A 27,405-nucleotide genomic window follows, 5' to 3' on the forward strand; every position below is an offset into this window, starting at 1 on the left:
TAAGAGCTCATAGACAGCTAGGTTTTTTGTTCTCTGAATTTTCCAGAGTAGAGGTTTTTCTGTCTCTAAATAAAAAAACCCAAACCTTTCCTTTGAAACCCAGTGTTTACTGCACAAGTTCAGTCAACAGCCATTGGTAGGAACCACAGTTTCCTTCTCTGACTTCGTTTTGAAGATCAAACCTGACAGATCTGTTGGGCAAAGGCTGCAGCATTTGTAATACATGCCATCACTAGGTGTACTACATTGTCTTTTAATTTTACAATGTTCAAGGTGTTTAGCAAATCACTTTGAACATTTTGTATTTTCACTGTAAGCGGAACAGACCAGTCTTTTGGTTTCTTATAAACAATCTGCATGTCTTAACTTTTTCTGAAATGTACTGTGCAGTATGAAAATTACACTTATTAAGAGGACCTCACCATTTGGCCTTGTATCACCTGTTTTGCAATACTGTATTAATGCAATTGTTATTAAAGAAGCTCAACTCTGAAAATAATAAATATAGAATATCAAAGCAGTGTGATTGCATGAAAATACTTGGAAGTTATATAACTTTGAGATGTTTTTGAAAACATCATATTTGGAAATACCTGTAACTTATTTTCAGATGTTTTTGAACAAAACATTTTGGAAACATCTCTAAGGTATTTCTTTAGTTGTGGCCAGGTGTTTTGCAGGTTTGAGTTTTTTGGGGTTTTTTTGGTTGTTTAGATTGTTTTGGTCATTTATCCTTGCCAGAAAACTTCTGGTTTTGTTTTTTTTCCTCATCCAGTTAAATTCACTGTATATATAGTTACAATACTAATATTTTACTGCTTTTGATTTTTTTCTAGGGCGCCAATGCCTCAGCTTTGGAGAAAGAGATTGGTCCGGAACAATTTCCAGTCAATGAGCACTATTTTGGTTTGGTTAATGTAAGTTTCAGACCATAACTTCCCTTGCTTCAAAATGCCAGGATTGGGTTTGTTAAATTGCAAGATTGCGACTGAGTGAATAAGTGAAACACTGAAAGATACAGTCATTGAATATACGTACTATTGAAATACGTTTTCAGTATTCAGTGTATTTGTTGAAATATGCTGCTGAAGTAATTGTTGAAATGAACTCAGTATTGAATATTTTATTCCATTTTACAAATTGTAGGATATTAAAACCAAGTCTGTTGTAGGCTGTTAAAATGTATAAGTCTTAAAAAAAGCTATTTAAAATATGTAACTTGTAGTTTATAATATGCCAATCTAAGTGAAATAAATACATTACAAGAAAAAGAAATTGTGAAAGACTATTGGTAATCTGAAATGCAATGGTAGAAAAAATGTAATAAATTATTTGATTCAACAGTTAGTTTTATTATTTAATTATTAAATTATTTATTGGGGCTTCAGAAAGTACATATTTAAACAAAATTGATTTAACAAGAGCCATTGTCCTGCTTTTCTTAATGAAAATAATTATTTAGGTGTTGTCCTGCTACTGTAACATATGTCTCTACCTCCAGGCTCATAGCAGTGACATTGTTCAAGATTCTGCAGTCCTAACTGTGAAGTTAGTAAATACTTCCTGATAAGCTGGCTTAGATGCCTCTCAGACACCATGACTTAAATTAATGATTTCTTTTCCTTCCTCATGACAATTGAAATGCCCTCAGAATGGCATGTTGTTTCTCTCAAAAAAAGAAATACATCAGTTTAACTGTTAATACTTGATAGTTCTGCAGCAGAGCTTAGGCTTTCCATTTCTCCACAAACAGATTTCTTAAATCCATTACTCTTATTGACAGATAAACTGTTTTCCTAATTTCTTGTCCAAGTCCTGAGAGGATTTAAGACTTAAAACAGTAAAATGGTGTTGTATACCAAATCTTGAAGTTTTACATAGTTTGTACCCTTAAGAAAAGTTTCTATAGAGGATAATCTTCCTAATATATAATGACTATCAACAAATGGCTTTCTGTACCCAAGAGGGAGTAGGAAATTCGAAAGGATATCTGCCTTTAAGTCATTGCCCTCAACCATACATGTGAGAGACAGGCAACTAAGATATCTCAGAGTGCTTTCAACTTTCTGTGTACAACAGGAATGTTGCTTATTTTAGCTTCAGACAATAAAGTTTTATGGACCAAAATTCTTTGAATTGGAGCAAAGAGTAAAATGAGATCCCATTACATTTATGGTACACTGATGCTGTTTTTCAGGTACAGTAGTTGGCTAAATAAATTCAGTCATATTGTTCCTTGAATGGTTTTCAGATCTGTTCTATGGGTTGTGTTTACTAGCACAGTATGTATACACAGTATACACAATATAATGTGTAATAAGCCTGCAGAATGTAAATCTATCAGGAAAAGGAAAAGTAACAAACTATGGCCAATGGCCATTTAGAAAGAATGACAGAATGAGAATGAATACTAGATAATTGTATAATAAATTGAGTACTGTTAGACTGAGAAGTGATAGAAATCACAATTTTTGCCTTCATTGATTTCTCTGATTGTTTTGTAGGAACTGCAAGAAGTGAACCTCTTAGAGGTTCATTAACGTTTACTGCTAAATTTTTCTAATTTGTTTATCGATTTTGTTTGTCGTAAGTTTGTCCACAGTAATGGAAAAAAGGGAGATAATGTGAAAGTCAGTAGCTCTCTTCTAACTGTGTGATAGCTAGACATTTGAGATGTCTGGAAGACAGAAAAGGATTTTAGGTAAAGATGACAATTCTGAAATAGAGGGCTGCCAATTTGTCCAGAGGTAGCGTAAAAGAAGAGGAGGTAGGAGCACTATCTTATCTCTTTTCCAACTTGTGGCAGAATCTAGGGATTATTCTGAGGATGTGCCGAAAGAACAACTTAAGGAGGTAAAAGAAGACTTAAGAAAGGGCAATTATGGGAAACATATGGAAGACCAGATGGTTGATAGGAATGGAAAATTCAGTTTAGACTTGAAAGGACAATACCATCCACTAAATCAGCAGGAATTATTTAAGATATATGGTAAGATGAAAGTGTTAATAGTGTTAAGTTCCATGCATAAGGGACAGTGAGGAACATCAAGTCTGCCTATCATTGTTGTTTTCCTCTACAGAACAGTAATGTAAACTATTCAAATCTGTGTGCTTCACAAATTAAATCATTTTATCCAATGAGCATGAAATAAGATTTTTAATCTTGAAGAGCTACTCTGGTAGCTCTTTAGCAGTTTACCAGACTTCTAGAGAAGAAAGGTTGGTTATTCTGTCTCTTGCAATGGATCTGTGTGTTTTGGAGAAATCCTATTTACTGGAGTGGCCCATTGCAACAGCTAGAAGTTGCCAGAGCTGCCAGTGCATCAGAGCTGTGAGGAACCCTAGAGCTGCACAAAGACAGTGTTCCAACCAGATCTGAGTTCTTGTAAACTTCTTGTTTGTTTTTGTAGATTTGTGGGGTTCAACAACCAAGTTTCTTCCCAGTTGTATGTGCATCAGAAGAGTAAACTATAAGACTGTAAGCATTTGTGGATGTGCAGTGTGTTTGTTGCAAATTTCCCCATTGTGTCATTTCTATTATTTCCACAAAGGTTTGGGTGTTGTAATCTTGATTTCAGAATTTAAAAGAAAAAAAAAGTTCTGTGGAAAACAGGGAGAATGCAGTATTTTTGTTAAAGGAAATAATCTGATTTCTCAGAATTCAGAACAGAAGAACAACATGAACTGATGAGAGGAGAAAAGGTCTTTTTTTTTTTTTTTTACTTTCCTTAGACATGCACAACGTAAGATGGTCTTCACAGAAACAAGAAGGCAAGCAATAAACTAGTTGAAAACACTGGTTAAAATAACTCTGCTGTACATGGTCTCTCCTCTCCTCTCCTCCAGATGAGATGGAGGAGTTTCTGTATCCCATACAGGCTGACAATTTAAGATACAAAATTATGATGATGGTCTTTCTTACAGTTTTCTGCTGCTATTGTTAGGCAAACTTGAGGCACGAAGTTACACAGTTCAGCACTTGCACTCACCAGTGTTGTGCCACTGAGGCAGTGCTGGCTGTGGAGCAGGGAGAAGGGAAGTGTCCCTTGCCAGGTTTGCAGCAGAGCCAAGTATTGAAGACCCAGAATCAGAAAACAGAGTATAGGTGTTTAGCGGGTGCTGGGGAGACTGGATCAAGGTGTTGGGTGTTTTTCTGTAGTGGAGTCAAAGATGCGAACTAAAGTAATAGTGGTGGTAAGACCAGCATTAATTAATTTATTAAATTCCCTATTTGCTTAGTCTAGAAACCTCCCTACCTTTTCCCCCTTGTTGTTCAGTATAGGTGTCATTATAACTTTTTAATGATTGGAAGCATTTATTTTAAAAAGATTTGGAAGGTTGATGCGATAAAGACTGATGCCTTAGAGATAAATGTGAACTAATTACATTTTCTTCAGGAGTTTGTTTTCAGTCTTCTATTGCCTACTATCTTTCTGAATTTGGTTGAAGAAAACCTTTTATGAACTTAATCTGATTGCTTTTATTTCATACTCACAGGCATGTAGGTTAACATACATTCATATTAAATTAATCTGAATTTTGTTCGTATTCTGAGTTCTTCATATTTTGGTCATCTCTCACTGCATGGTTACCGTTCTAATTAATTTATCATCAGACTCTTCCTTTTTAAAATTGGAATCTTATGAAATTTCTAATTTGCTTCCTTTTCATCTTTTGACACTTGCTGTAGAAATTTTAGCACTTTTCCAATTTGATTAAATTTTAAGAACTTTCTGAACACTTTAATGTAGTTCTCTTTTGATGGCTATTTCTAATTATAAACTTATAAATAGCTTACAATATTAAATATTTTGACACAGTGTGATTTCATCTGCTGCCTTTAAAGAAAAAAGCCCTAGTTTTCCTCTTAAGTTCATTGACTTACTTGATTGCAGATTTGGACCACAAGGAAGCTAATATAAGCATTTCCCTAGCTTAAATAAATAAAAATAATAAGTGTTAATTTCTTCACTTTTTAATATGGATATTGTATGACATCTTAATATATTTTTTAAAATACACTTCTTACTTACTCTTTGAGTGTGTCTTGGTTATTTAGAAAGTAGTTCCTTATATTTCATTAATTTAAAATAAAGGAAAGCAATTAACTTGTAAGTTTTGTGATTAAATTGCATGGTGTTCTTGTTTATCATTGTCTTAGTTGAGAGAGAGCAAAAAATAGTTACTTCCCTGTTATTCCTAAGATATAAAAACTTTTAGTTCTTTTTCCCTATTGAAAGAACCTACTCTTAAAATATCTCTAAATGCACTTTTTGCTATAAAAGTGTCCCCATCACAATATAGTCTCAGAATTTGCTACTCCTGTGTGCTACTATCTTTATATATAATGTAAATATGAACATTATTTTCATGTTTTACAGAATGTGTGTAGTAGGTTTGTGCTTCAGTTTGCAAGTTGCACGACTGCAGCTGAAAGGTTGGATTACTTGCTGAGGGCCTTTATAAAGATTTTTTCTACACTTTCAGTGTTAAATGATAGGTTTCACTAGAGAAGGGCAGCATAAAATGAGAATGACTTTATCCGTCAACAGCTCATGATGCCTTCACAGACATGATGGGGAGGTTTACAGTGTTGGGGTGAGCTGGAGACAGTGTCAGTGAGCACAAGACTCAAATGCTTAAAAACTCCAAGGAGTCTGGGGAAGAGGAAAACCTGGAGTGTCCTGGTACAGAGGGAGTTCCGGGTGCTTTTCTTGCTGACTCCTCTTGCTCCTTTTCAATTCAGTAGCTTACCTCCTTCAAAATGCACACATCCAAATCAGGCATTCTTTTCTTTGCAGCCTTGATTTGAAACTACCAACTGTCATAGGTTTAAATCCTGAACAAGCATGTCACATTGGTTTAAGAAAACTCTCCAATACCAATCCTGTCACCCTAAAATGAGAACTGAAAATGTAGGAACAGGTTAAAGCAGTTATTTCTTACTTTGATGACAGCTATTAAGATTGAAGAACCCATTTTCTGAAGTGTATGAGAAGCTCTCCATTTACAGCTGAATTTCTTCACAGTACAAGGTCATGCTGTGCCTGTTCTTTACTGTTGTGGCAGATGTGTCATAGACAGATATTTTTACCTGAGCATATTTTGGGAATTGTGGAACTGGGGGTATTTGTTGAACATTTTGATCCAAGTAGATGCAAAATATTACCAATAAATTAAATTTACAAGTGAGACAAACAGTATTGTTCAAGTTTATCTAGGTTTTTCTTGTATTTACATACAGTGTACTAGGTACTCCTTTGTGAAACAGTATTATGCTTTACTTTAGTCAGAAAGAAATGACTTGCAGAAAGTTGGCCCCTGCTTATGCACTCTATTATACTTTGGATTTAATTTTATCTCTCTACAGTAATACAATGCAAACTAATAGATCTCTCTCTTATTTTATAGTTTGGGAATACATGCTACTGCAATTCAGTTCTTCAGGCACTTTATTTTTGTCGACCATTTCGAGACAAAGTCTTAGCATACAAGAGTCAACCAAGAAAAAAAGAGAATCTCCTTACGTGCTTAGCTGATCTTTTCCACAGTATAGCCACCCAGAAGAAAAAAGTTGGAGTAATACCTCCCAAGAAATTTATAACAAGATTGCGAAAAGAAAATGGTAACTTTTATCTTTTTCTTGTGTAATAATCATAGCAATTATGATTTAATTCTAAAGCTGACATAGTGAAATACCTACATATTTGTTCCACAGAGAAAGTGTTCTTGGTGCTGCAGTATAAACAAGAGGTGACCCTAGAATAAAAGTGTAACCCTGGAGCCATTTTGAGAGAGAAACTTTGTCTTTCTCTGTTCATGTAGAACTAAAGTGTATTGTTGCTGGCTGCTTATGAAATTGCTTGCTAGTTTTGCTGCTCTGTGAATTTTAGATTTATAATCAAAATTCACTGTAAAACCCTTGCTCTTTGTTTAAAAAAAAATTCTTTTGAATGCAGAAATCAGTCTCCCAAACCGAGTGTGTGGCAAGGGTGTTAAGACTTCCCTGCAAGAATCTGGCTTAAAACCCCTGACATTTTAAAATTAATTTAGAATTTTTGCAATACATAGCTTGAACTGCTATTTAAAGAATTAATGATTTTTAAAATCACTTAAGTAATTTTTGCAAAATTTTTTTGAAATGTAATTGATATCCTAAATTTCAAGCGATTTCTAGAGATTTTTAACATTTCTTGTTTCCTGTCTGCAAGGCTAATTGGTTACTGACTGGGCACATAGCCCTGAGAGGCCTGTGATATAACGCTATGAAGAACCTCTGAAGTGTTTTACCTCAAGAGACTTGTAGCTCTTGTTCTGCCTTGATTTACTCAATTAAATAAAGACCTTACAGTTGGCTAGATTGAACTTAGTGAAACTAAGTTCATTAAGTAAGCAACATGGTTCATACTCTTGGCTGACCTATCATGCTACTTAACCTCTCCAAATGATCTAGATTAGCATCAAGTTTTCCCTACTCCAAAAATAATTCAGGATTTTTTTTTCTATTTAAAGTTTACTCCTGGATGTCATCAAGTGAATGACAGTAGAACTTCCATGGAGTGCCTGTATGCATTTCAAAACTTAAGCTTCACTGAGTATCTTTTTCATTCATTTTTCCAGTCCTGAAGGCTTGTCTCTTAGTACATTCTTAGACTGCAAGCAAGTTGTATGACTTGTATGATATTAACCAGTGATATAGAATGCTTTTTAAATTGGCAGGTAAATTTCTTTGTAACAATTCCTGGTCAGAGAGAAAATAAGTAATTATTACTCAAGCTGATATCTTTATGATTTTCTTAGTCTCATTCCTCATGTGAGAACTTCTACCAGCAGAAGATTTCTCAGGTTGGTATCCCAGGGGACTGCAATTAACTATGTTTTCAGTTTGAACATGATCAAGAGAGTAGATTTGTAAGAAAGATCAGATTTATTCTTTAATCTGTGTCATTGCTATACATTGCAAGTATGTGGCAGTGAAACTGTCCCTTTCCACTGAATTAATTTGAAAAATATTGTGCTTAGAAATGTTGACGAACTGAGGACATGAAGCGGAAAGCATAGTGAATCCATTATTATCTATCCAACAAGTTCACCAGTAATAAAGTTGCCACATATACCAGTCTCCAGAAGCAGTATTTCAGATTTTGAAATGACAGATCTACTTACTGCTGTAAGTCCTAATTTTAAACCTGTTTCCTCTAGCTGTGGCTGGAAATTTAGGCCAATTTAACATGACTTCTGCAAATACTACCTTACTTAAGAGCCACAATGAGGTCTCCCTGGAGCTTTTTTTTTTCTCTCCATTCTGAAGAACCCCAACTCTCAGCCTGTTTTCCCAGGAGTGGTGCTCCAGCCCTCTGATCATCTTTGTGGTCCTCCTCTAGAGGAGGACCTGTTCTAACAGGTCTATCTTCCTTGTGCTGAGGACCCCAAAACTGGACACAGCACTCCAGGTGAGGTCTCATGAGGGCAGAGTAGAGGAGGAGAATCACTGCCCTCAACATCCTGGCTGTGCTGCTTTTGATGCTACCCGGGATGTGGTTTGCCTTCTGGGCTGCAAGCACACGATGTTGGCTCATGCCCAGCTTTTCATCCACAAGAACCTTCAAGTCCTTCTCCCAGTCTGTACTCCAGTCTGGGATTGCCCTGACCAAGCTGCAGCACCTTGCACTTGGACTTGTTGAATTTCATGAGGTTCTCATGGACGCACTTCTCAATCTTGCCCAGGTCCCTCTGTGTGGCATCCCTTCCTGCTGTTGTGTCAGCTGTACTGCTCAGCTTCATGTCCTCTGCAAACTTGCTGAAGGTGCACTTGATCCCACTGCCTGTGTCACTGGTGAAGATACTGAAGAGCACCGGTTCCAAGACAGAGCCTTGAGGGACACCACTTGTCCCTAGTCTCTGTATGGATATAGAGCCATTGACCATACCTCTGGCTGCATCCAGCCAGCCAATTCCTTGTCCACCCTTCAAATCCACATCTCCAGTTTGGAGATAAGGATGTTGCGTAGGACCATGTCAAAGACCTTGCAGAAATCTATGTAGATGACAACAGTTGGTCTTACCTTGTTGACTGTTGCAGTCACTCCAGCATAGAAAGCAAAAAAAGTCATTGAATACTTCAGCCTTCTTTTCCATATCCTCAGTAACCAGCTCTCCCGTTTCCTTCCAGAGAGGGCCTACATTTTCCTGGTCTTCCTTATATCACCTATGTACCTATAGAAGTTTTTCTTGTTGCCCTTGATGTCCCTGGCCAGGTTTAATTCTATCATACTTTAGCTTTCCTAAGATGATCCCAGGCTGCTCAGACAATTTCTCTGTATTCCTCCCAGACTACCTGTCCTTGTTCCGACCACATGTGGATTTTGTTTTTTTTGGTGTTGTACTTTGTCCAGGAGCTCTTTGTTCATCCATGCAGGCCTCCTGGCGTTTTTGCTGGAATTCATCTTTATTGGGGTGCATCATTCCGGAGCATGGAGGAGGTGATCCTTGAATATTAACCAGCTTTTTGGCCCCTCTTCACTCCAGGAGGTTATCCCACGGTTACCCCCAAATCCCTGAAAAGGCCAAAGTCTGTTCTCCTGAAGCCTAGAACTTGTTGTGTGCCCTCCTTGCTGCCCTGAGGATCTTGAACTTCACCATTTCATGGTCATGCAGCCAAGACTGCGCTTGAGCTTCACATTTCCCACCAGCCCCTCTTTGCTGCTGAGAACAAGGTCCAGCGTTGCACCGTTCCTCATTGGCACCTCTATCTCTTGGAGAAGGAATTTGTCATCAATGCATTCCAGGAACCTACTGGATTGCCTGTGCCCTGCTGTGTTGTTCCTCCAGCAGATGTTGGGGTGGCTGAAGTTCCCCATGAGAACCAGGGCTTGTGAACATGAGGCCACTCCTCTGTTTGTAGAGGGCCTCACCCTCTTATGTGGACAATGAAGCATCATACAGATAATGAAACACTTCTTATTGTAAGTTCTCAGGTAATTTCTGGGAAATATCAACATCTAATGCTATTTGAGATGCCTGGTGTTATCCAAGATATTGATCTAAGCTTGGCAGAGATAGCATAGTGCCTGCCTGTAGGAGATCCAGTGGCATCTGGAAGCTGGATAGGATGAACTGTGACATTTCAGGTGGCACTACATGTACACCTGTGTTTAGGTAGCTGAATTGTGCCCTAGTTTTCTTGCAGAATGATTCAGTCTTCTGTTAATTCTCATCAGCTGAGTTATTTCTGTTCCCTCTTCGCACCCCCTATATTTTTGACTTAGTTTGTCAAGTATGCATTTTGAGTTGGAGTTGTATTGTCATGAATGATTCAAAGTATGAAATAAAGGAATGGTTTTGAATTTTGAGTCCAATAAAATCCTTTTTTGTAGTATAGCACTGACTGATTAATTAAAAAAACTTTTGTTTTATCTTGTAGAGCTTTTTGATAACTACATGCAGCAGGATGCACATGAGTTCTTAAACTATCTGTTAAATACAATTGCGGATATCCTGCAAGAGGAAAGAAAACAAGAGAAACAAAATGGTCGCCTGCCCAATGGCAACATCGACAATGAAAATAACAGCCCACCAGACCCAACCTGGGTTCATGAAATCTTTCAGGGAACATTAACTAATGAAACCAGATGTCTTACATGTGAAACTGTAAGTCTGTATATACTTTATAAAATTAATTCTACCATGTTTCACTACTTCATGTTTTGTGATTCATTTATCCTAACGGACTAACTGAGTAGATTAGTTTTTTTCCTTAGTAATCTTACATTTGTATAAATATTTTCATTTTTTTCTTTGTTAGCGAGCACATTTCAGCAGCTGATGCATGAATTGTAGGAAAAGACATTTGGGCAATATTAGGCAAATGCCCAATTGGATTTTTGTCAGTGTGATCATAACTTCGAAATTCAGATAAGAATATTCTAAATTGATGCACTATTTAGAGAAATAAAGCCTGCTATTTGAGGGTGTGAAATTCGTCTCAAATTTAATGACTTAACATCATGCTTAGTGATATATTCCATAAATAAGTATTCTGAATCAGTTTCCATTGATTTCTAATTTTTAAATTTAAAGCCATTGAAATCAAGGTACTATAGTTGACTTTTGGCACTGAGACAGTAGATTGGGATTCTCAAAAAACACAATTTAATGTGCAAGAAAAGTAATTCTTTCCTAAATGTCTGTCCACAGGAATTCTTCTAATACTACACCCTGAGAAATAAACTCTTCGAGTATGCTATACTAAAATTTTCTTTGACAAGTTCTACAATAAGAGAAAGAACGTATTTCATAAAAACTTATAATTGAATTTTACCATTGGGAAAAAGTAGAAGCAGCACAATTTGAAAATTACTGTAATTCTGTCATGGTCTATGCCTTAGAGATTGTAAAAAGCTAAATGACTGTGGTTTCTGTATGACTCTTCATACCTATTTTCTCTAACTGAATTCGTAATGTACATATTTTGGCATGACATTGGAAAGGAGGAATTCATTGAATCTGTATATTTCACGTGTAATCTTTTCTGTCTTCTAGAAATACCCCCCTCTTTTATTTCAAAGAAAATAGCTTCATAATGTTATATGTAATGTAACTGCAGACTTTGAGTAATTTAGGTACTGAGTTCTAGCTACCATATTTTCTTTATGGTAGATTTTCCCTCCTTAATGCGTATTTCTTGGCAACTGTCAATTGCTTCTTTTTTAGTTCTTGAACTGTTTTTTTTTCTTCTTCTCGAAACATGAGTTTAGTTTAGTCTTTTCACATGACTGACATCACTACCTTTCTTCACTGTGGCATAATGAATTACTGCTGTCAGAATTTTGATCTAGGCACAGTCTTTAATGCAATTTTAAAATGGTCTTTGCCAGTATATTTTATTTGTTATCAGGCCTGTCACAATTTTGAGAATTTTACTAACATTGTTCAGTTCTGTTTTTCTATTATGTATTGCTGAACAAGATGCACCATATAGGTTTGCCACTGTGCCTCCTTGGACAGCTGAACTTAAAATTCAGTGGTTTAATATACATTGGGTCTTAGATTATTAGGGCCTTTCCAAGCCCTAATAATCTGGAAGCTGTTTTATCAGCTTCTGTCTATTTAATATATCAGCTTGTGTCTAATTAAAACACAGCTACCTGAACATGAGCACTTTTGGACGCACTAAATAAGTAATATTATTGTGACTGGTGCCTTATTGTCAAATACAGTGAATATATATGGGTTTCTTAATGTTTATTAAGAGCTGTTGGCACTTAAATTCTTTCTGTGTTTAGAAATATAACTTAAAATGTCAGGAGTACTTGGATACAGCTCTTGTAGATGATTACATAGCAAAAGTGGATGAATTAGTGCTTATTAATGATAAGACAATAACCTTAGCATATTTTAAATTTAAATTTGCAATTTAGTGCGTACTTAAATATGTAAAGCATAAGATATCTTTGCTCAAAGTGACAGTGATTATATTCCAGCTGGCCAAACCTACTCAATGTTCCTTAAATGAGCATGGCAAAATTTTATTCTAATTTTAATTGTCCTGATTATAGAAAAGAGCATCTTTCCAGGAGCATTGTTCATTAGTCCATCTTAAAGATAAAAAATAACTGGCTAAAGATTTATCTTCTATTTAAGTATGGACAGTGGAATATAAGGAACATAGATGCAATGATTTAACAAAGTTTTGTCTTGTGGAACAAGGCATGCTATTAAATGAATATGTTACAAAAGGGATAGTAAGTTGTCTTTACATGCTTTTAATGTGATTTCTTGTTATAATGCTTTCACCCTTCCTTGATAGAGGCAGTATGTTGAAGTGAATGGAAATTTTGTGGCTAATTGCTAAAAATTATTTAGAAGTTAATTGGTTTTACAGATTTCTCTCACAGTTTAAGGAATAATAACAGTAAGCCAGAAAATAATGTAATAGACTTCATTAAGATTAAATTTGAAACAGCTAAATGTGGCCAGTACTTCTACAGACAAAACCAGGAAATTGTCTTGGGTCAAAAACACCATACGTATCAGTAATGTTTTTCTCCAGGTGATGGTCTTGCTCTTGTGTCCAAACAACTCTTCAATGCATAAAAATCTTTGGCTCAATTCCATTTCGGACTGAGAGGAGGCAATAAGGAAAATCTCAGTGCTCTTTCTTACTGTAGAAACCTTAACTATGCCCCTGTTTTCTTTAGCTCTCTTTTTTCCTGAAACTAAGATAAATAATGTCCTTTGTTTCAGCTTCTTTTAAAACTACTTTGTGTCTTAGCACACATGGGAGTCTACAGCTGCAAAAGCTCTATTGCAAGTGAGCTGATTTACATTCCTAGTAAAATTCCAAACTGTAAGAAACAGCAGATTCTATGAGTGTCAGCCTTCTGAGCTTTCTGTTCTGTGCAGCTTTGGCCATCAGAGTACAGCTGAGCTCTGTGAGTGCAGATCATGTCCTTGATGTGAGAACAGCTACCACCCCCTTTAGCCAGAACACCGGAACATGTGAATTCTTCACTGTTACTCAAATGCTCCTGTTAGGAGTACTCAGATGCCTTTTTGAACACATCAGACCTTGATTCTCCAAGTGATGAGGTTTTCTGATCATGGCCATTTTTTTTAATTCTATAGATGACTGAGCATTGGTGATTGTAGTCTGAGATATTGATTGAGTCTTAGTGATGTGGATTTGAAAGAGCACCTTTACGGAAGGAGTGAATGGGGGGCTGGTAAGAGTGGAGAGTGGCTTTTTTATATTTTTTTCTCTTTTTTTAAAATTAAAACTGTTTGATTTAATGTTAAAAACATCTGTTCAAATACTAATGTTCAAAGAAACTTAAAAATTAAGCAAATTATAATTTATCAACGTAAATGGAAAAAAAGTCCACTTGGCTATTCTTAGAATAAAGCTTTTAATGGTTCTTCATGATCCTAAGTGCACAGTGGACTAGCTAACCTAAGAGAGGTTTTTTTAACGCACTGTTATCACAGAGAATGGAAATAGTCCTTTTGCAAACTTCTGTTTTCAGTGCCAATCTCTATTTAACCAGGTCCAACACATCTCTTTCTTCTTGTCCATATTCTCTGCCCCTACAGCTTCTGCATGGGATAAAACTGCCTGTGAAATCTGTATTGTTTCATGGAATTTTCTTTGATTAGGCCAAGAGAGGAAGAATTATCTAATTGCATGTCTGAACAACACTGTGATCTCATGACTCCTTAATTCCATCTGTCCTAGCTGAAGACTGCAGCAGCAAGAGTATTTTCTATAACTGATTTTTTTTTTTCTGAGCCGTTTTAGTCCCTAGGCTAAGATGATTCCCACCAGAGTTCTTAGTGTTACAAATTCAGGTTTGATAATTCCAAAAGTGGTTTGCCATGGCATATTTTGAAGAATTGTCCACACAACTAAACCATAGTACATCCCTGAAGACAGGAAACGTGCAGCACACTGAAGATGCAGGTGGCTTTTTTTTCCCACTCTAAATATATTGGAAGTTTTCCATATATGTTTTGTGATCTATCCAAAAGTATAAACATAACACTGAATGATGCAGTAGATATGATGTGTACTGGCATACTGGCTTTTTTTTACATGCACACTTACTTTTGGAAAGACAAAGTACAGAACAGTGGGAGGAATCCTTGGCCAGTCCTCTCACAGATATTAACAGAAGCTTTCAACCTAATTTCTTAAGTTTTTGGATTTGCCCTATGATATAAATTCTCAGAAATGGTTATCTTGACCATCTGCTTTTATCCTTTTTTTTTTCCCATGTATGTCACCTTAGGAGCTGTGTGTCTCATCTCTTGATAATCAGAGAACAACTTTCCAATTTTTTTTATTCTGAATTGAAAAGGGAGCATAAGCCTCGTATGTTTTAAAGATCAACTTACATTAGTTCTCCTGTAACTGTTTCACTTTTCCTGCTTTCAGTCAAGAAATTGCAGCCAGGCATCTTTTCTAAAAGCATTTATTTTTGTACCTAGGCAGAAGACATTTCATCAGTGACATTGAGTATCTCTAGACACAGAGAGGACACGCTAGCAGGCAAAAGTTAAGGTTGCAGATCACTATTTCCTGAAACTTTAATAACATAGTTGGTTTTCAGAGCAGCTGTGGATTTTGTTCATCATTTGTCAGGATTTGTGGTGAAATTTATTTTCTTCTAGAATTTTCAGGTTTGCTTAATTGTTACTCTTGCATTTTTTAGAGAACTGACTATGCATTATTCTGCCTATATGAGACCAAGCCCCAAGCTCTCATTCACTAGATTTACTGTCTGCTGTTCATTTCAGAGTATGAATCTAGCCAGGAACAGGCTTCAAAATATTTGTGCTCTTTATTAGGTACACTATGATATGCAAATACATAACTTTCAATTGGAGGGAAGTGCTCTAAATAGAAGAATCTCAGGGATTCTGTTCTTTTGAAAAGAGTGAGGTGTTGAAGAAACTTGGTATTAATATTGTTGAGCTGAAATCACAGTATGATATACACCTGCAGACACATATACACTTCCCTCTTCCTGAACAAAATCAGAAGCAGAGATCTAGCAAATCTCTGAAATAGAAAAACCGCTTGCAAAAATTTTAAAAGGATGTTATAAGGTAGAAGATTCATTCCATCAACAGAAAATGGTACACTGAAAAACAGGTAAATCAGTATAACTTATTTTAACTGTGTTCTGCTGGTTCTTTTCATTCAGGTAAGCAGCAAAGATGAAGACTTCTTAGACCTTTCAGTTGATGTGGAGCAGAATACTTCAATCACTCACTGTTTAAGGTAGACAAAAAAATCTGAATTTTTGTAATTTGTATTTATCTGTTACCTAGAAAACAGGACATAAAACTAGAAGCTCACAGTTCTATCTTACATAGATTTAAATGTATAAAATTATATTTATATTGTACATTTATTTGAATAACACATATAAGAAACTAGTATTTATAGCTTTTTTTTTTTTCAGGGGTTTCAGCAATACAGAAACTCTGTGCAGTGAATACAAGTACTACTGTGAAGAATGTCGCAGTAAGCAAGAAGCGCATAAAAGGTACATCACACTTAGGGAAGGAAAAAAATAACCCATGCATTTCATGAAAATACTCTTGTATTTCCTTTTGTATGTGTATGTCTCAGGGAGAGAACATCCTTTTTCCCTTAATTTTCCTCACTCTTCTTCCACTTAAGAATAACTTGGTTGTATTCCTCTTGCTAGAATTCAGTATGTCTATTTCCATGAGTAATGAGAATCCACGTAAAGTATTTTGGGACTCCTTTGATCATTATTTATTTTACAAATGAGAGAAAGAATGATCTTAAGACCAAAAATGAGTTAAAAAGCCAAGTTGAACTGCTAGTGACTAAACAAAGACTAGTGGCAATGATGAAAAGTCATGGATTGTATGTGACTTTTTAAACCTGATTTTGTCTTGAAAATAAAATATTTTTTTCCAGTTGCTGAAAGAATCATTTTGATAGTGCTTTTTGTAACTATTTTTGTTAGCTGAGTTTCTGTTTTCTTAAAAGTGTTTAGTTAGTTGCGCTAAACTTCTGCTTGACAGTGCTCCTGGAAATCATGGAAGCCTGAAATTCATTATGTTTAAAAACAATTCTTGTTTGCCTAATAATTCTTCTAGTCTTGTTCACACGTGTGAAAAATCTCTCATTTTGTGCACCGCGTGGTGTTTATTATCTGAGAAAGTATTTGGTTGAAGGAGTGGGAACACTGACATGCTCTGCTGGTTATACCACTGATACTGGTTATTTGGTTTACCACAGATTCAACACACAGCTTTTGTATATCTCGTCTCCCAAGTCTGCCTTAACGTGCTGCCTAAGCTTACAAATTGGTGTCTATTAGGTTGGGAATCCAGGTCTGGCCTGTTTTCTGTTGCTTTAGCTCTTTTTCTGTGTGGTGGATAATGTGATCCCTGACCAATATAAGTTGGGTTGACATAAACCTGTACTGTAGGCACTTCCTTGGCAAAACACAGCTTTGATTGTTTATATTTTGGTTTTCATGTGAAGCTTAAGTTTAGTTTCACTACAGTCATATTTTTCTTCTATCTCTATAACACAGTTTATCTGTGTTGGTGTCTACTCAGCTAGCAAAGATGGTGTACCAAATTTCTTCGCCATTGAAAAAGCTCCTATTATCAAACACAGTTGCATTATAAGGAGAGGATTTAATTTGGAAAAAAAAGACTAGAGCAGAAATTATAGCCATAATATAATAAAAAGTAACTCTTCCTAAAAATAGTTGCTTCTGTCATCTTTCTGCCCCTCCCCAGTCGTTTTTATTTCGTAGTTCTCTTGTGGGCATGGAGAAAATTTGAGTCTAAAAGAGTTTCCTACAGGTTGTTGTCAGTCTAAGTTTAACGAGAAAAAGGGAAGAAAGGTGAGTTTTCAAGGATTTGTTCACAGTCCACTGTCTTTTGAAAAAGGATTGTCTTGTACAGACATACTTCTTGACATTCTGAAAATGTGATCTTAGTAGACGTGTCTCAGACTGGGGCTTTATTGTTGAGACTTTTGAGCAATGTGTCGCGGCGGAAAGCACTTGGAAAAATTCATCGCTGTGCTGATCTAAGGCAGTTGGCTGTGCCAAGAAGCAGAGCACTCAGCTTGGAGGTTCTCTTAGTGTGGGCAAATTTATTGCCCAAAGGGTGGAAGTCTGTGTTTGCTGCCAGGCCAGCTATGGTTGGCTGAGGAGGATTTGTAGGCACTGATGTGACATCTCAATACCTCAAACTAGGGAAAGGGGCCAGTGAGCCCACAGTAAAACTAGATTATCACTTTTCTGGCTTCGACTGCTGTAAAACATTGCTGCAACATTTGTACAAAATTATTGTACTAGAGCACAGCCTTATCTTGTTTGGGTAGTAGGAGGTAGTTGTATAACACTGGGCTATTTGTATCCCTTGGCAATTTAAAATGAATGGCTTGATAGGAAGATTTGGGGTAATACTTATGTGACAAAGTGGTATAACAAAGCTTATTTTAAAAAGCTTGTTTGACTTGGCTGGTTTACTGAGAAATTCAGCTGGAACAGCTGAAACAACTCTGTTGCAATACCTCCACTGTATAGCAAGTGGGATCTAGGTTTTGCTTTTGGGAACTCAGAAAAGCTACGGGTAGATGCATTTAAAAACTGAATCTGTGCTATGTGATCTAAATTATTATGTGAGTTCATCACAGCTGTTCTTATATATTGTAGTTCATTGTTTTAAATACATTTTCAGTTCTCTCATTTGTTAAAAATCTCCCTTTAGTTTAGCAACACAGGACTTATTTTAAACAGCTGATTATTTGAGTTTCTTTTAATGCTTGCGGAATTTTTAAAGACTTCAGTAAAATAGGTTTCCTGTTTGTTGATACTGACTGAATGTTTTGGATGAATATTAAAAATACAGTTGGTTTTTTTTGTTTGGTTCTTTTTTTTCAGGATGAAAGTAAAAAAGCTGCCTATGATTCTAGCTCTCCATTTGAAGAGATTTAAATACATGGATCAACTCCATCGATATACAAAACTCTCTTATAGAGTAGTTTTTCCTTTAGAGCTTCGTTTATTTAACACCTCAGGAGATGCCACCAATCCTGACAGAATGTATGACCTTGTTGCTGTGGTAGTTCATTGTGGAAGGTAATAACTCTGTTTTAAGCAAGGGATTTTTGTATAAGCCTTACTATGTTTAAAGAAACAACACCAAGCACCCAGTATCCTATAAATCAATAGCATTTAAAAAACTCTTAAAAGAAAAGTTTCTTAGGAAAAAAAGTGTTGTGGGGAGAAGCTACTAGTCCTTAGAGAACATATCTTTGTTGCTGTGACAGTTCATTGTGAAAAGTGATAACTGTATTTCACATCACAGATCTTTGTATGAACTTAATTATGTTTAAAAAAACAGTTTCTAAAAGAAAAAGTTCCTTAGGAAGGAAAGCATTGTTATTTTATCAAGCATTTCCTTTAGGGTGGGGATTTTTCTTAAGGCTAAAGCAACGTTTTCTGAAATATATCCATATATTATGAGTTTTGTTGATTAATTTGTTTTATTGCTTTCAAAATATGACTGCTAGGTTTGTATTTGATTTTGTTATATTCAACAAATGTTCTTGTGCCTTCAAGGCTTAAAATCAGGCTGCTCTACAAGCTGCTTATTGAGTAGATGAAAGCCCCAAAGTTGAAAATTACGATTTGACACGTAGAATCACAGAATAATTTATATTGTGAGATCAACCACTTAAAGCTCAAAGCAGGGCTAACTGACATTACATTAGGTTGCACTGGGCTCAGTTTCATGACTAGGAATGCTGATTTGACTACATCTTTGGGTGATTTGCTCCAGTTCATCAGTTTTCTCACAGTGAGCAGAGAGTAAAGATAATTAGACCTCAAATCGGCCAGTTGTGGACAGTTTTGGAAAACAAGCCTTTGTGCTCTAGTTTCCTGGGACACTCTTGTTCTGGATTTTAAGGAAAATTCTTTCTGACTGTTCTGACCATTATCTGTCTCCCTCACTCAAGCTGCAGTCTTGGGAACTTCTCCATTCTCAGAGCCATGGCAGGAGATGAACCATGGTTTTGTTGTGTTAGTGATTTGGTACACAGGCATGTCCCTCAGAGATGGCAACCTTCCCTCCCTGATCTGGACATAAAAATTGTATGAGCACTGTAAGCTGGTTGGGGCAGTTCCAGAACTGCTTTAACTAGTTGTCTACTATCAGTTGTAAGGTTCAGCTGTTTCAGAAAGTGTATTATTTCCTTACTTGAAACCTGATGAGAAATAAGACACTAAAGTTTTGATGGATTTTTTTTCTGTCACAGCTGTGGAGAAATTCCTTGTCTGCCATAACTGAAGAGCTGAGCATTATAATAGTTTTAATCGGGAGCCCTTCTCATTGCTATGCTTCTTGAGACTTCTAAACTGCCACTTTAATTCAGCTTTTGCTTACAGTGGACCAGATAAAGAGATTTGTGTAGATGAGCAGCAGTTCTATGGCTTTTTCTTTCTGAAGATCAGAAATAGTTTGGGATCTGTTCTCTATGAAATACTGGAATGTTTTCTTGATTTCATTTCTCTGTCTCTTTTTCAAAATTTCATTTGTATTTTCAATGCCTATGCTACTTATTCTTCATTTGAAATTATAATCCTTTTTTTAGCACAGTATTAAATATAAAGGTAAGTAAGACCTTATGAAGATAATGTAAGTGGACAGTAAAAAAAAAAAAGGGGGGGGGAGGGAGAAAATCCAAACAGAAATTGTAGTGGTAGCCATTTTAATTACTGTTAAGTATTGCTTTTCTACAAGAAAAAAAAAAAAAAACGATTAAATGAAATACATTTCTACATACATATGTGTTATTGTCTGTGTTCTTTTCTAATTTTGTTTTACAGTGGCCCTAACAGAGGACATTATATTGCAATAGTGAAGAGTCATGATTTTTGGTTGCTTTTTGATGATGATATTGTTGAGGTAAGCCCAACCACAGTGCATGTAATCCCCTCGTGTATATGCTTACTTAAAGTAAAATGACTGGGAATGCTAATGAGAAGAGGTTTCAACCCAATCTAAATGAGCAATAACTGTGAGTGCAGAGCTGTGCCTTACAATTTGACTGTACAATTCTTTGAATTGCATTTAGGGTTTTATACTTAAAAGAAGCTCCTTTGTTTATGACCACGATCTTCCACCTTTGTTTAATAAGCTATTCTGTGGCCAGAAGGCATGTCAAATGAAGATACAGATAAATTAGTTTTACTGCGATTTTTTCTGAGGACAATTTGTTGTAGCAAGTCCTTTGTTCATACTTTCTAGGAGCTTATGATTTAACAGAATGGATTAGTCTGTTAGTCTGTTTTATCAAGTATCCCAGATTGTTTAGAATAAAGGTACAACAAATATAAAATAGGCAGATTTTTTAGATTTTACCCTAAAATTTAATCCCTGAAGCAGGAACCTTTTGCTTTTGGTGGTATACTTGCTAATATTAGCCATGCTTTCAGGAATTATTCTTAATAGGAAAAAAAAGAAAAACTAATTTGGAATAGCAGAATTCCCTTCACCCATTTTGACTTTCTGTTTCATCCGTTATCTTTTATTCTTTACTGAGTATTGTTCTGTCATCTTCCTTTTTTTTTTCCCTTGTCTGTGCTTGTGCATGAACAGAAGTATGATTGTGCTGTCCAAGTGCTTTTCATTACTTTATTTGTATTAATTAAATCTATAAAAGTAATTGTTTTCATTTTCCTTACAATACACAAGAACCACATAATTAAAAAAAAAAGAAACAGGTATTGGACTTATTCTTAATTGTCAGGATGAGTCAAAGGTATGGAAGAGTTCTTCTCTCATGCCACATTATGGACAGTTTTTCACATGGGAAAAGACAAACACTGAAATACACAGAACTGTTGGGAAAGTAAAAGGATTTCCTCTGCGTCCTATCAAGATACACAGTAAATTGAAATGTCTTGATAAGGTCAAAAGTTCACTTTCCTCCAGTGAAAAGAGAGAGGGCTGTAGCATATCACATCATTCATAGAGTCACGGCTGAGTTGGAAGGGACCCACGAGATTATCAAGTCCAACCCTTAGCCCTGCACAGAAACATCAGGGACAATCTCTCTAGTTCCAAATCAGTAACACCTGGCAGTAATGTATATTTTTTTCTCATAACTGATCTGAAGAGAAAGGAAAGAATCCTTTTGTTCTTAAGTCTAAACCATCTCATTAACATTTAGGCCCATAGTTCATCAAGTTGAAATAGTTCAGTCCTTCCTGAGAGAGGTTTTATTTCAAGTGATAGGAATGAGATTAAGTAAAATCTAGCTAAGCGAAAGAAAACTTATCTCTTCACCTTTTTATAGTTTGTAGCCCAATTGCCTTTTATTTAAAATGTGGCAAGAGAGAGCTTGCTTTCAGTTCCTTTTATAGCTGAAAATAACAGAACCAGACAACACTCTTCACCTTCTCAACAGAAGTTTTCCATTTTTCACTCTAAATCTTGGTTATAGGAGGCTTTCTAAGCTAACAGTATCGCAAGCAAACAGTCTGTGTGAAAAACATAGAAAAAGTTAGCCTTCATTCTCTGCCGCCTTTTTATTCTCCTCTGCACTTGTTTGGATTATGCTGCTTAGAGTTAGAAATGGTAGTTTGTATTTGCATTCTTCATATTGATAAAAAGTCTCAGTGGGATATGATTGTCTCTACAATTTCTCTGTGTGAAATTTGTGCAAGCAATGCACGTAAAGATTGCACTTACAATAGGGTCACTTAATTCTTAAAAATTTATATATAAAACATATATAGCTGCTGCTCTCTGTGCAGTTGGTGGCAGAGGGGAAGCCAAAACATAAAAAGTTTAAGAATTATTTGGATTTTATTATTTTAGGGTGGAACTTAATTTTATGTGTATATTATGCAAGATATTCCTACTTTAAAATTTTTGTGGGTTTTTTTTTTTTTTTTTACATACAGAAAATTGATGCACAAGCTATTGAAGAATTCTACGGGTTGACATCAGACATCTCAAAGAACTCTGAGTCTGGTTACATCCTCTTCTATCAGTCTAGAGACTGAGGGGGAACTGTAGTGAAAAGAGATTTTTGTGTCTCACATCCTCTCTATCCTGGACATGGAGCAAGCACTGAAGAGACAGAAAGCAGAGATCTCTAGGGGGAATAGCACAGTTTGCACACAACTAAGCAAAGAGTTTGGGGTTCTTAAAACTTTCGTATCATTTTCATTTTATTTGCTCAGGTATCATGCTGATTACACATCTCCACTGCATCCCATAAGCAAAAAGAGAGATACCAGCCACTCTTGCAGGAGCTTTCATTTGGATAATACTGTCTCTCTGATCCTAGTTCAAAGCCCACTGAAGCCATGGAGAACCTTTCATGGACTTCATTGGAGTTTGAATCAGGTTCTAACTGCACTAACAGATTGGTGCAGTAGGAGCACAAGAAATCTGTATTTTATACACAGTTTATGTATAAAAGTTAAAGGATTCTTTATGAAGTTAGTTTCCTGTGCTTAAGTTTGAAAAGGTTAGGATCAGAGGGTTAACATGTAAGCAAGAAGATATATCTGGGCCCAACACAATTGCCTTCTTGATGGTAGTAGTTTAACTGAAGGTGTAAACTGGTGTCAGGGAGGCAAGTATGTTTTGCTTCTCTGAAGAAGCTTACATTATTTATAATGTATGATCGGGAACAATCAGTCAAGATTATGGCTTTTAATCTCCGTATGGGGAAGGATTTAGTTTGTAATAGTTTATTTTTATTTATAAATTATTGTAACTTAGGATCTTGTTATTGTCCTTTTTTCTAATGAGTATTGGAAATTTATATATTAATTTGAATTAAAACTAATTATGTTTAAGTATAACCACGTTTAAGAAGAGCCAATATAAATTGTAAAGACAATGCCTACAATATCTGAAAAAAATTAATAACACAGGAGAGAGGTTTCCTTCTGGAGGAACTGGTATCTAACTGAGATACTTTATTTAATAAAATTAGAATATCCTCTTTTCATTAATGGGTGAAAAAAAGTGATCAAGTTATGACATAGAAGACTTTTAAGTATGCATATTGTAAGAAAATGGTGGTGCAGTGGTGGTATACTGGTCTTTATAGTTCTTTGATAATTTGTAAATGGTTCACATGCTAAGTAAATTACAGTGATTTGGATCAAAGTAAACAATTTTAAGAATATTATTTCCTCTCCAAAAAATGGATCAGCTTCTGTTAAACATTAAATTACGTCTGAGTAATAAGAAGAAATAGGCTTGGAATTTCATGAGCCTGAAGATACCACATTCCTTTAAAATTAATTATACTTAAGACTTGTAGAGTGAAAATTTCTGAAACTAGGCAGTTTACCTTGCTTTAGGTTTGTGAAACGGCATTAACAATTAAATCTTGAGGAAACACCTGATCTGTAAGAACTGTGAACTGTTGTGATTTGACATTCTTCACTTAGGAGTACATTGTCTGACAGTAGCTGAATGTAATTTCTGGAAGGTCATAGGATGTGCATTCCAGATTATGGCAATCAGATCTTGGATGTCCTTGTCACTCCCTCTTCAGCTAGTGATTTTTACATTACTGTAATTTTCTAACATTATTTTATTGATACTGTTACAACTTTTAAAAAGAATGTCTCCTGTCTGCTGCTATAACTGACTATTTACTTACCTGTATCTTTTAGCTCAGGAAATGACTTCACCTATTCACTCAGTTGAACAAATCTTTAACAGGGTCACTAAATAAATTGGGCTATTTAGCAACTGTCATACTGTAACAAATTGCTTTTGTAAGATGCAGAGTTTCTAATGCCTTGGTTTGGCTAGAATTCTTTTATAGAAGATAATGTACCATGATTAATCTACCAGCATTGTAAAGTAAAGCCTAAATATTGTGGGAGATGCAGAAAAATATGATTGAATTTTCTTGAAGGATTCAAATAACGTTAAAACCTTTTTTCGGCTTTCAGTAGAAAAAGGGTTAAGGGGGTAAATCAGTTGGATAACGGTGCACGTTAGAAGGATGAATTCCTTTGCATACTTAAGGTACAGTATTGCAAAAGAACTGTCATATTACTTTTTGCTAATTTAAAATGTTTTATCTTCTTTTTCCTTCTTTTTTTTGTTTGTTTTAATGTAGTTAGAAACTGAGGCTAGTTGTTAAATATTTTATACTCTAAGAAAATTTAAAACATTTTTTGTTGTTTCACTGGTTTTACTCCTGCTATGTATTTTTATAAGATAATGACCTTTATTTTATATAGGATTTTGAGATATTATTCCAAATTATGTATTTCATTTTTCTTTTAGTGCAGCCGAAATAATTGTAAGTTCTTAATTTAACTGATATCAGAAACTGCAAGTTAAAAAAAAAGTTAAAAGAGACAGAGAAATATGAAATATAACTGATTGGTATGTAAAACATTATTGGAATTTTTCTTGACTGTAATACAGTGAGGAGTGTGGGAAGGTTGTCAGTTGTTGTAAATGGTGGAAATTATTTGCTGTGTAACTATGTAAATGTTAATTGGGACTACAGTCCTTTATTTTGTATATTGGAGCAAAAAACTTCTATTAAATAAAGTATGTTCTCTAAAGATATGTACTGTATCCTTTGTGGAGCCCTAATGGTCAGTCAGTCAGCTGCCTTTTGTCCTTTGCAGTGTTTTCAAACTGAAAAAGTATCTGGAACTTCCTGTATTAAGCTGACTGCCCTGAGCTATGGAAAGTGAAGTGTGTTTATATACTCTGCATTATGTATCTTACTCAATATGTTGTTATGAAAACTGTTCAATTGCAGCCATATTTTGGGTGACGTGAGTCTCTAGGGTTAGTTTTTTAGTAAGTCATTGGTTTCTGAGATAGAGGAGAAGGGAGTGTTTCGAAATACGGTTCTTTCTGGACTTCTGTTTCCTTAAAAAAAAAGTGTATCTTGCTACAAAGTATGCCTCCAAATTATCTAAGGGATTTCCTGGATCACCACCGTGTGGGAGATAAAACAGAAGAAAAGAAAAATAGTGTTTCCAGCACTGACAAAGAACAGGAGTCCAGCATCAGAAGAAAAAGGTAGAGCTGGTTACAGTATCCATGTATAATTTGGTATCATTCCTCACTTGGAGTACACAGTTCAGACCCTGACATATTTGTGTTTTGACGACCACATCCATGGCCTTTCTTTGCATAGAAATGGTGACTTTTAGGTGTTCAGCTACTTGTATGAAGGGTTAAAATAAATTGTGTTTTCAGAAGTTAGTCATAAATCAGATTGCATCTGCTTAGGTGACACGTGGGGATTTGGTGCCACCTCAGATACTCTGCCAGTCTTTGACATCTACACAGGAGTGCCAGGTATAACACAAGATCCACAGAAGATCTGCATCCTTCTAGAGCAGCAGCTTGAAGCTTGACATCCTGCCTTGTTCCCCATGTCTGTCTCAGTGTTTGACAAGCACTCTTACATGTGCAGTTTTTGGATCATACACAGATGAAAGTCTGTATTGCTTAGCTACTTTTTTGGGGGGTGATGTTTGTAAAGTTTAAAACCTGAAATATCTGAGGCCTCTAGTTACTTTCCTAATTCCCGTATTAAAATTCAAGGAACATTATCTTGCACTATTTGGTCCGGTCTCTCAGCTGTAGGTTAAGGTGATAATGTATAGTCTTATTATCGGGGTCATCCTTGTAAGTAAAAGAAATTTTAATACATGAAATCTTCAGTCTTCGTTTACCAGAACTTATGTAGCTTTGTTTCTTCTTACCTTTTACTACAGGAATTTCCACTTGCCCTTACCAGAAAGATCTTAACTGTGCACAGTTATGTCATAAACTCCCCGTAACTACTTCTTTCTAGCTCTCTAACTGTTCATTCAAAACTAATAGTTGTCCCTTAGCATACTGTACCTCCACAATGTGGATTATAAAAGAAGAGGGATGAATTCTCTTATGCACAAAGCTTTGTCTACTTATACACATGAAGAAGTGACATCTTTTTTTCTGTTTAACTGCTGACTTTGTTCAGTGACAGAATTCAGTTTGGGCTGAAAAGATGGAGAGTGGGGGCTTCGAAAAAGTGTTGAAAATGCATTAACAACTGAGGATGCAAGAAAGGGTTGGGTGGTGGTTGGGTTTGTGATTTTGGTTTTTTGTTTTCATTTTTGGGTATGTTTGGGTTTTTAAAGTTGTCTGAGAGCATTTATTTGAAATTGTATCCATAGATGAACCCAGCAGTCCATGTTACCTTTACCTGTAAGAGAAGAAAACTTCAATGCAGTTAATTGTCATGCATGTTAATTATCTGTGGGCTGCAGTATTACATTGAAGATACTTTTGTGACTTTTCTGAAAGTTTAAGCAGTCCAGGTATGGCTTGTTTGCTTTCAAAGAGTGGCTTTACTGTGTAAAATGTCCACTTTCCCCACTATATTTGTCTGTGTTGATCTTAAGTCTTAGAAATTCAAGGGGTTTTTTCTCTCTTGATAATACAATATGCACATTTTATGTTTCTAGCCTTGTAAGGCTTCAACGTCCTCTAACCTCTCACAATGTGAGATGTATAATACATTAGTCTCTTTACATGTCAGACTCCCAACTACTCCATTATTACCGAAATTAATATTCTACATAATCTCTATTCAAGGGTTGTTCACTTTGCAGCAGCTTTGCTACTGATTGATTGCTATAAATGAACTATGCAAGTCAACTACCATGCAAACAAACACAAGCTTCATCTTTTAAATACAGAGATCTCTGGAATCCATTGTTTCCAATTTTAATGATAGAGCGTGGTGAGGCAGAAAAGAACTTTTCTTTGGTCTATGTTAAAAATTTTTTGGGGAGTAACTTTAGTAAGAATGTGTTGTGTATATATAAGGAAGATTAT

At 35.7% G+C, this 27,405-nt stretch overlaps 1 protein-coding gene across 2 annotated transcripts; it reads left to right on the forward strand.

Annotated features, from left to right (window-relative positions):
• The first annotated feature begins 840 nt into the window (after positions 1–840).
• Positions 841–25,128, forward strand: USP12 (ubiquitin specific peptidase 12). 2 transcript variants are annotated; one of them, XM_027651928.1, is made up of 9 exons: positions 882–917; positions 3,411–3,478; positions 6,412–6,625; positions 10,424–10,650; positions 15,705–15,781; positions 15,966–16,049; positions 18,444–18,641; positions 20,394–20,472; positions 22,476–25,128. In XM_027651928.1, the coding sequence occupies exons 2-9, from the start codon at positions 3,449–3,451 to the stop codon at positions 22,575–22,577; spliced, it is 1,011 nt and encodes a 336-aa protein (XP_027507729.1). In that variant the 5' UTR covers positions 882–917; positions 3,411–3,448; the 3' UTR covers positions 22,578–25,128. The 2 variants fall into 2 exon arrangements, with proteins under 2 accessions (XP_027507739.1, XP_027507729.1); XM_027651938.1 differs by lacking the exons at positions 3,411–3,478; positions 6,412–6,625 and having other exon boundaries at positions 841–917.
• Positions 25,129–27,405: the final 2,277 nt, after the last annotated feature.

Source organism: Corapipo altera, unplaced genomic scaffold, assembly GCF_003945725.1.
Source record: "Corapipo altera isolate COAL_440 unplaced genomic scaffold, ASM394572v1 0, whole genome shotgun sequence".
NCBI lineage: Eukaryota > Metazoa > Chordata > Aves > Passeriformes > Pipridae > Corapipo > Corapipo altera.

Bases quoted from the DNA above. Each gene is read 5' to 3' on its own strand.
- USP12 (XM_027651928.1), top strand. From the start codon at position 3,449: ATGTGCATCAGAAGAGTAAACTATAAGACT. The intron at 3,479-6,411 runs GTAAGCATTTGT...CTTATTTTATAG, and splicing joins GAAGAGTAAACTATAAGACT to TTTGGGAATACATGCTACTG. The intron at 6,626-10,423 runs GTAACTTTTATC...TTTATCTTGTAG, and splicing joins AAGATTGCGAAAAGAAAATG to AGCTTTTTGATAACTACATG.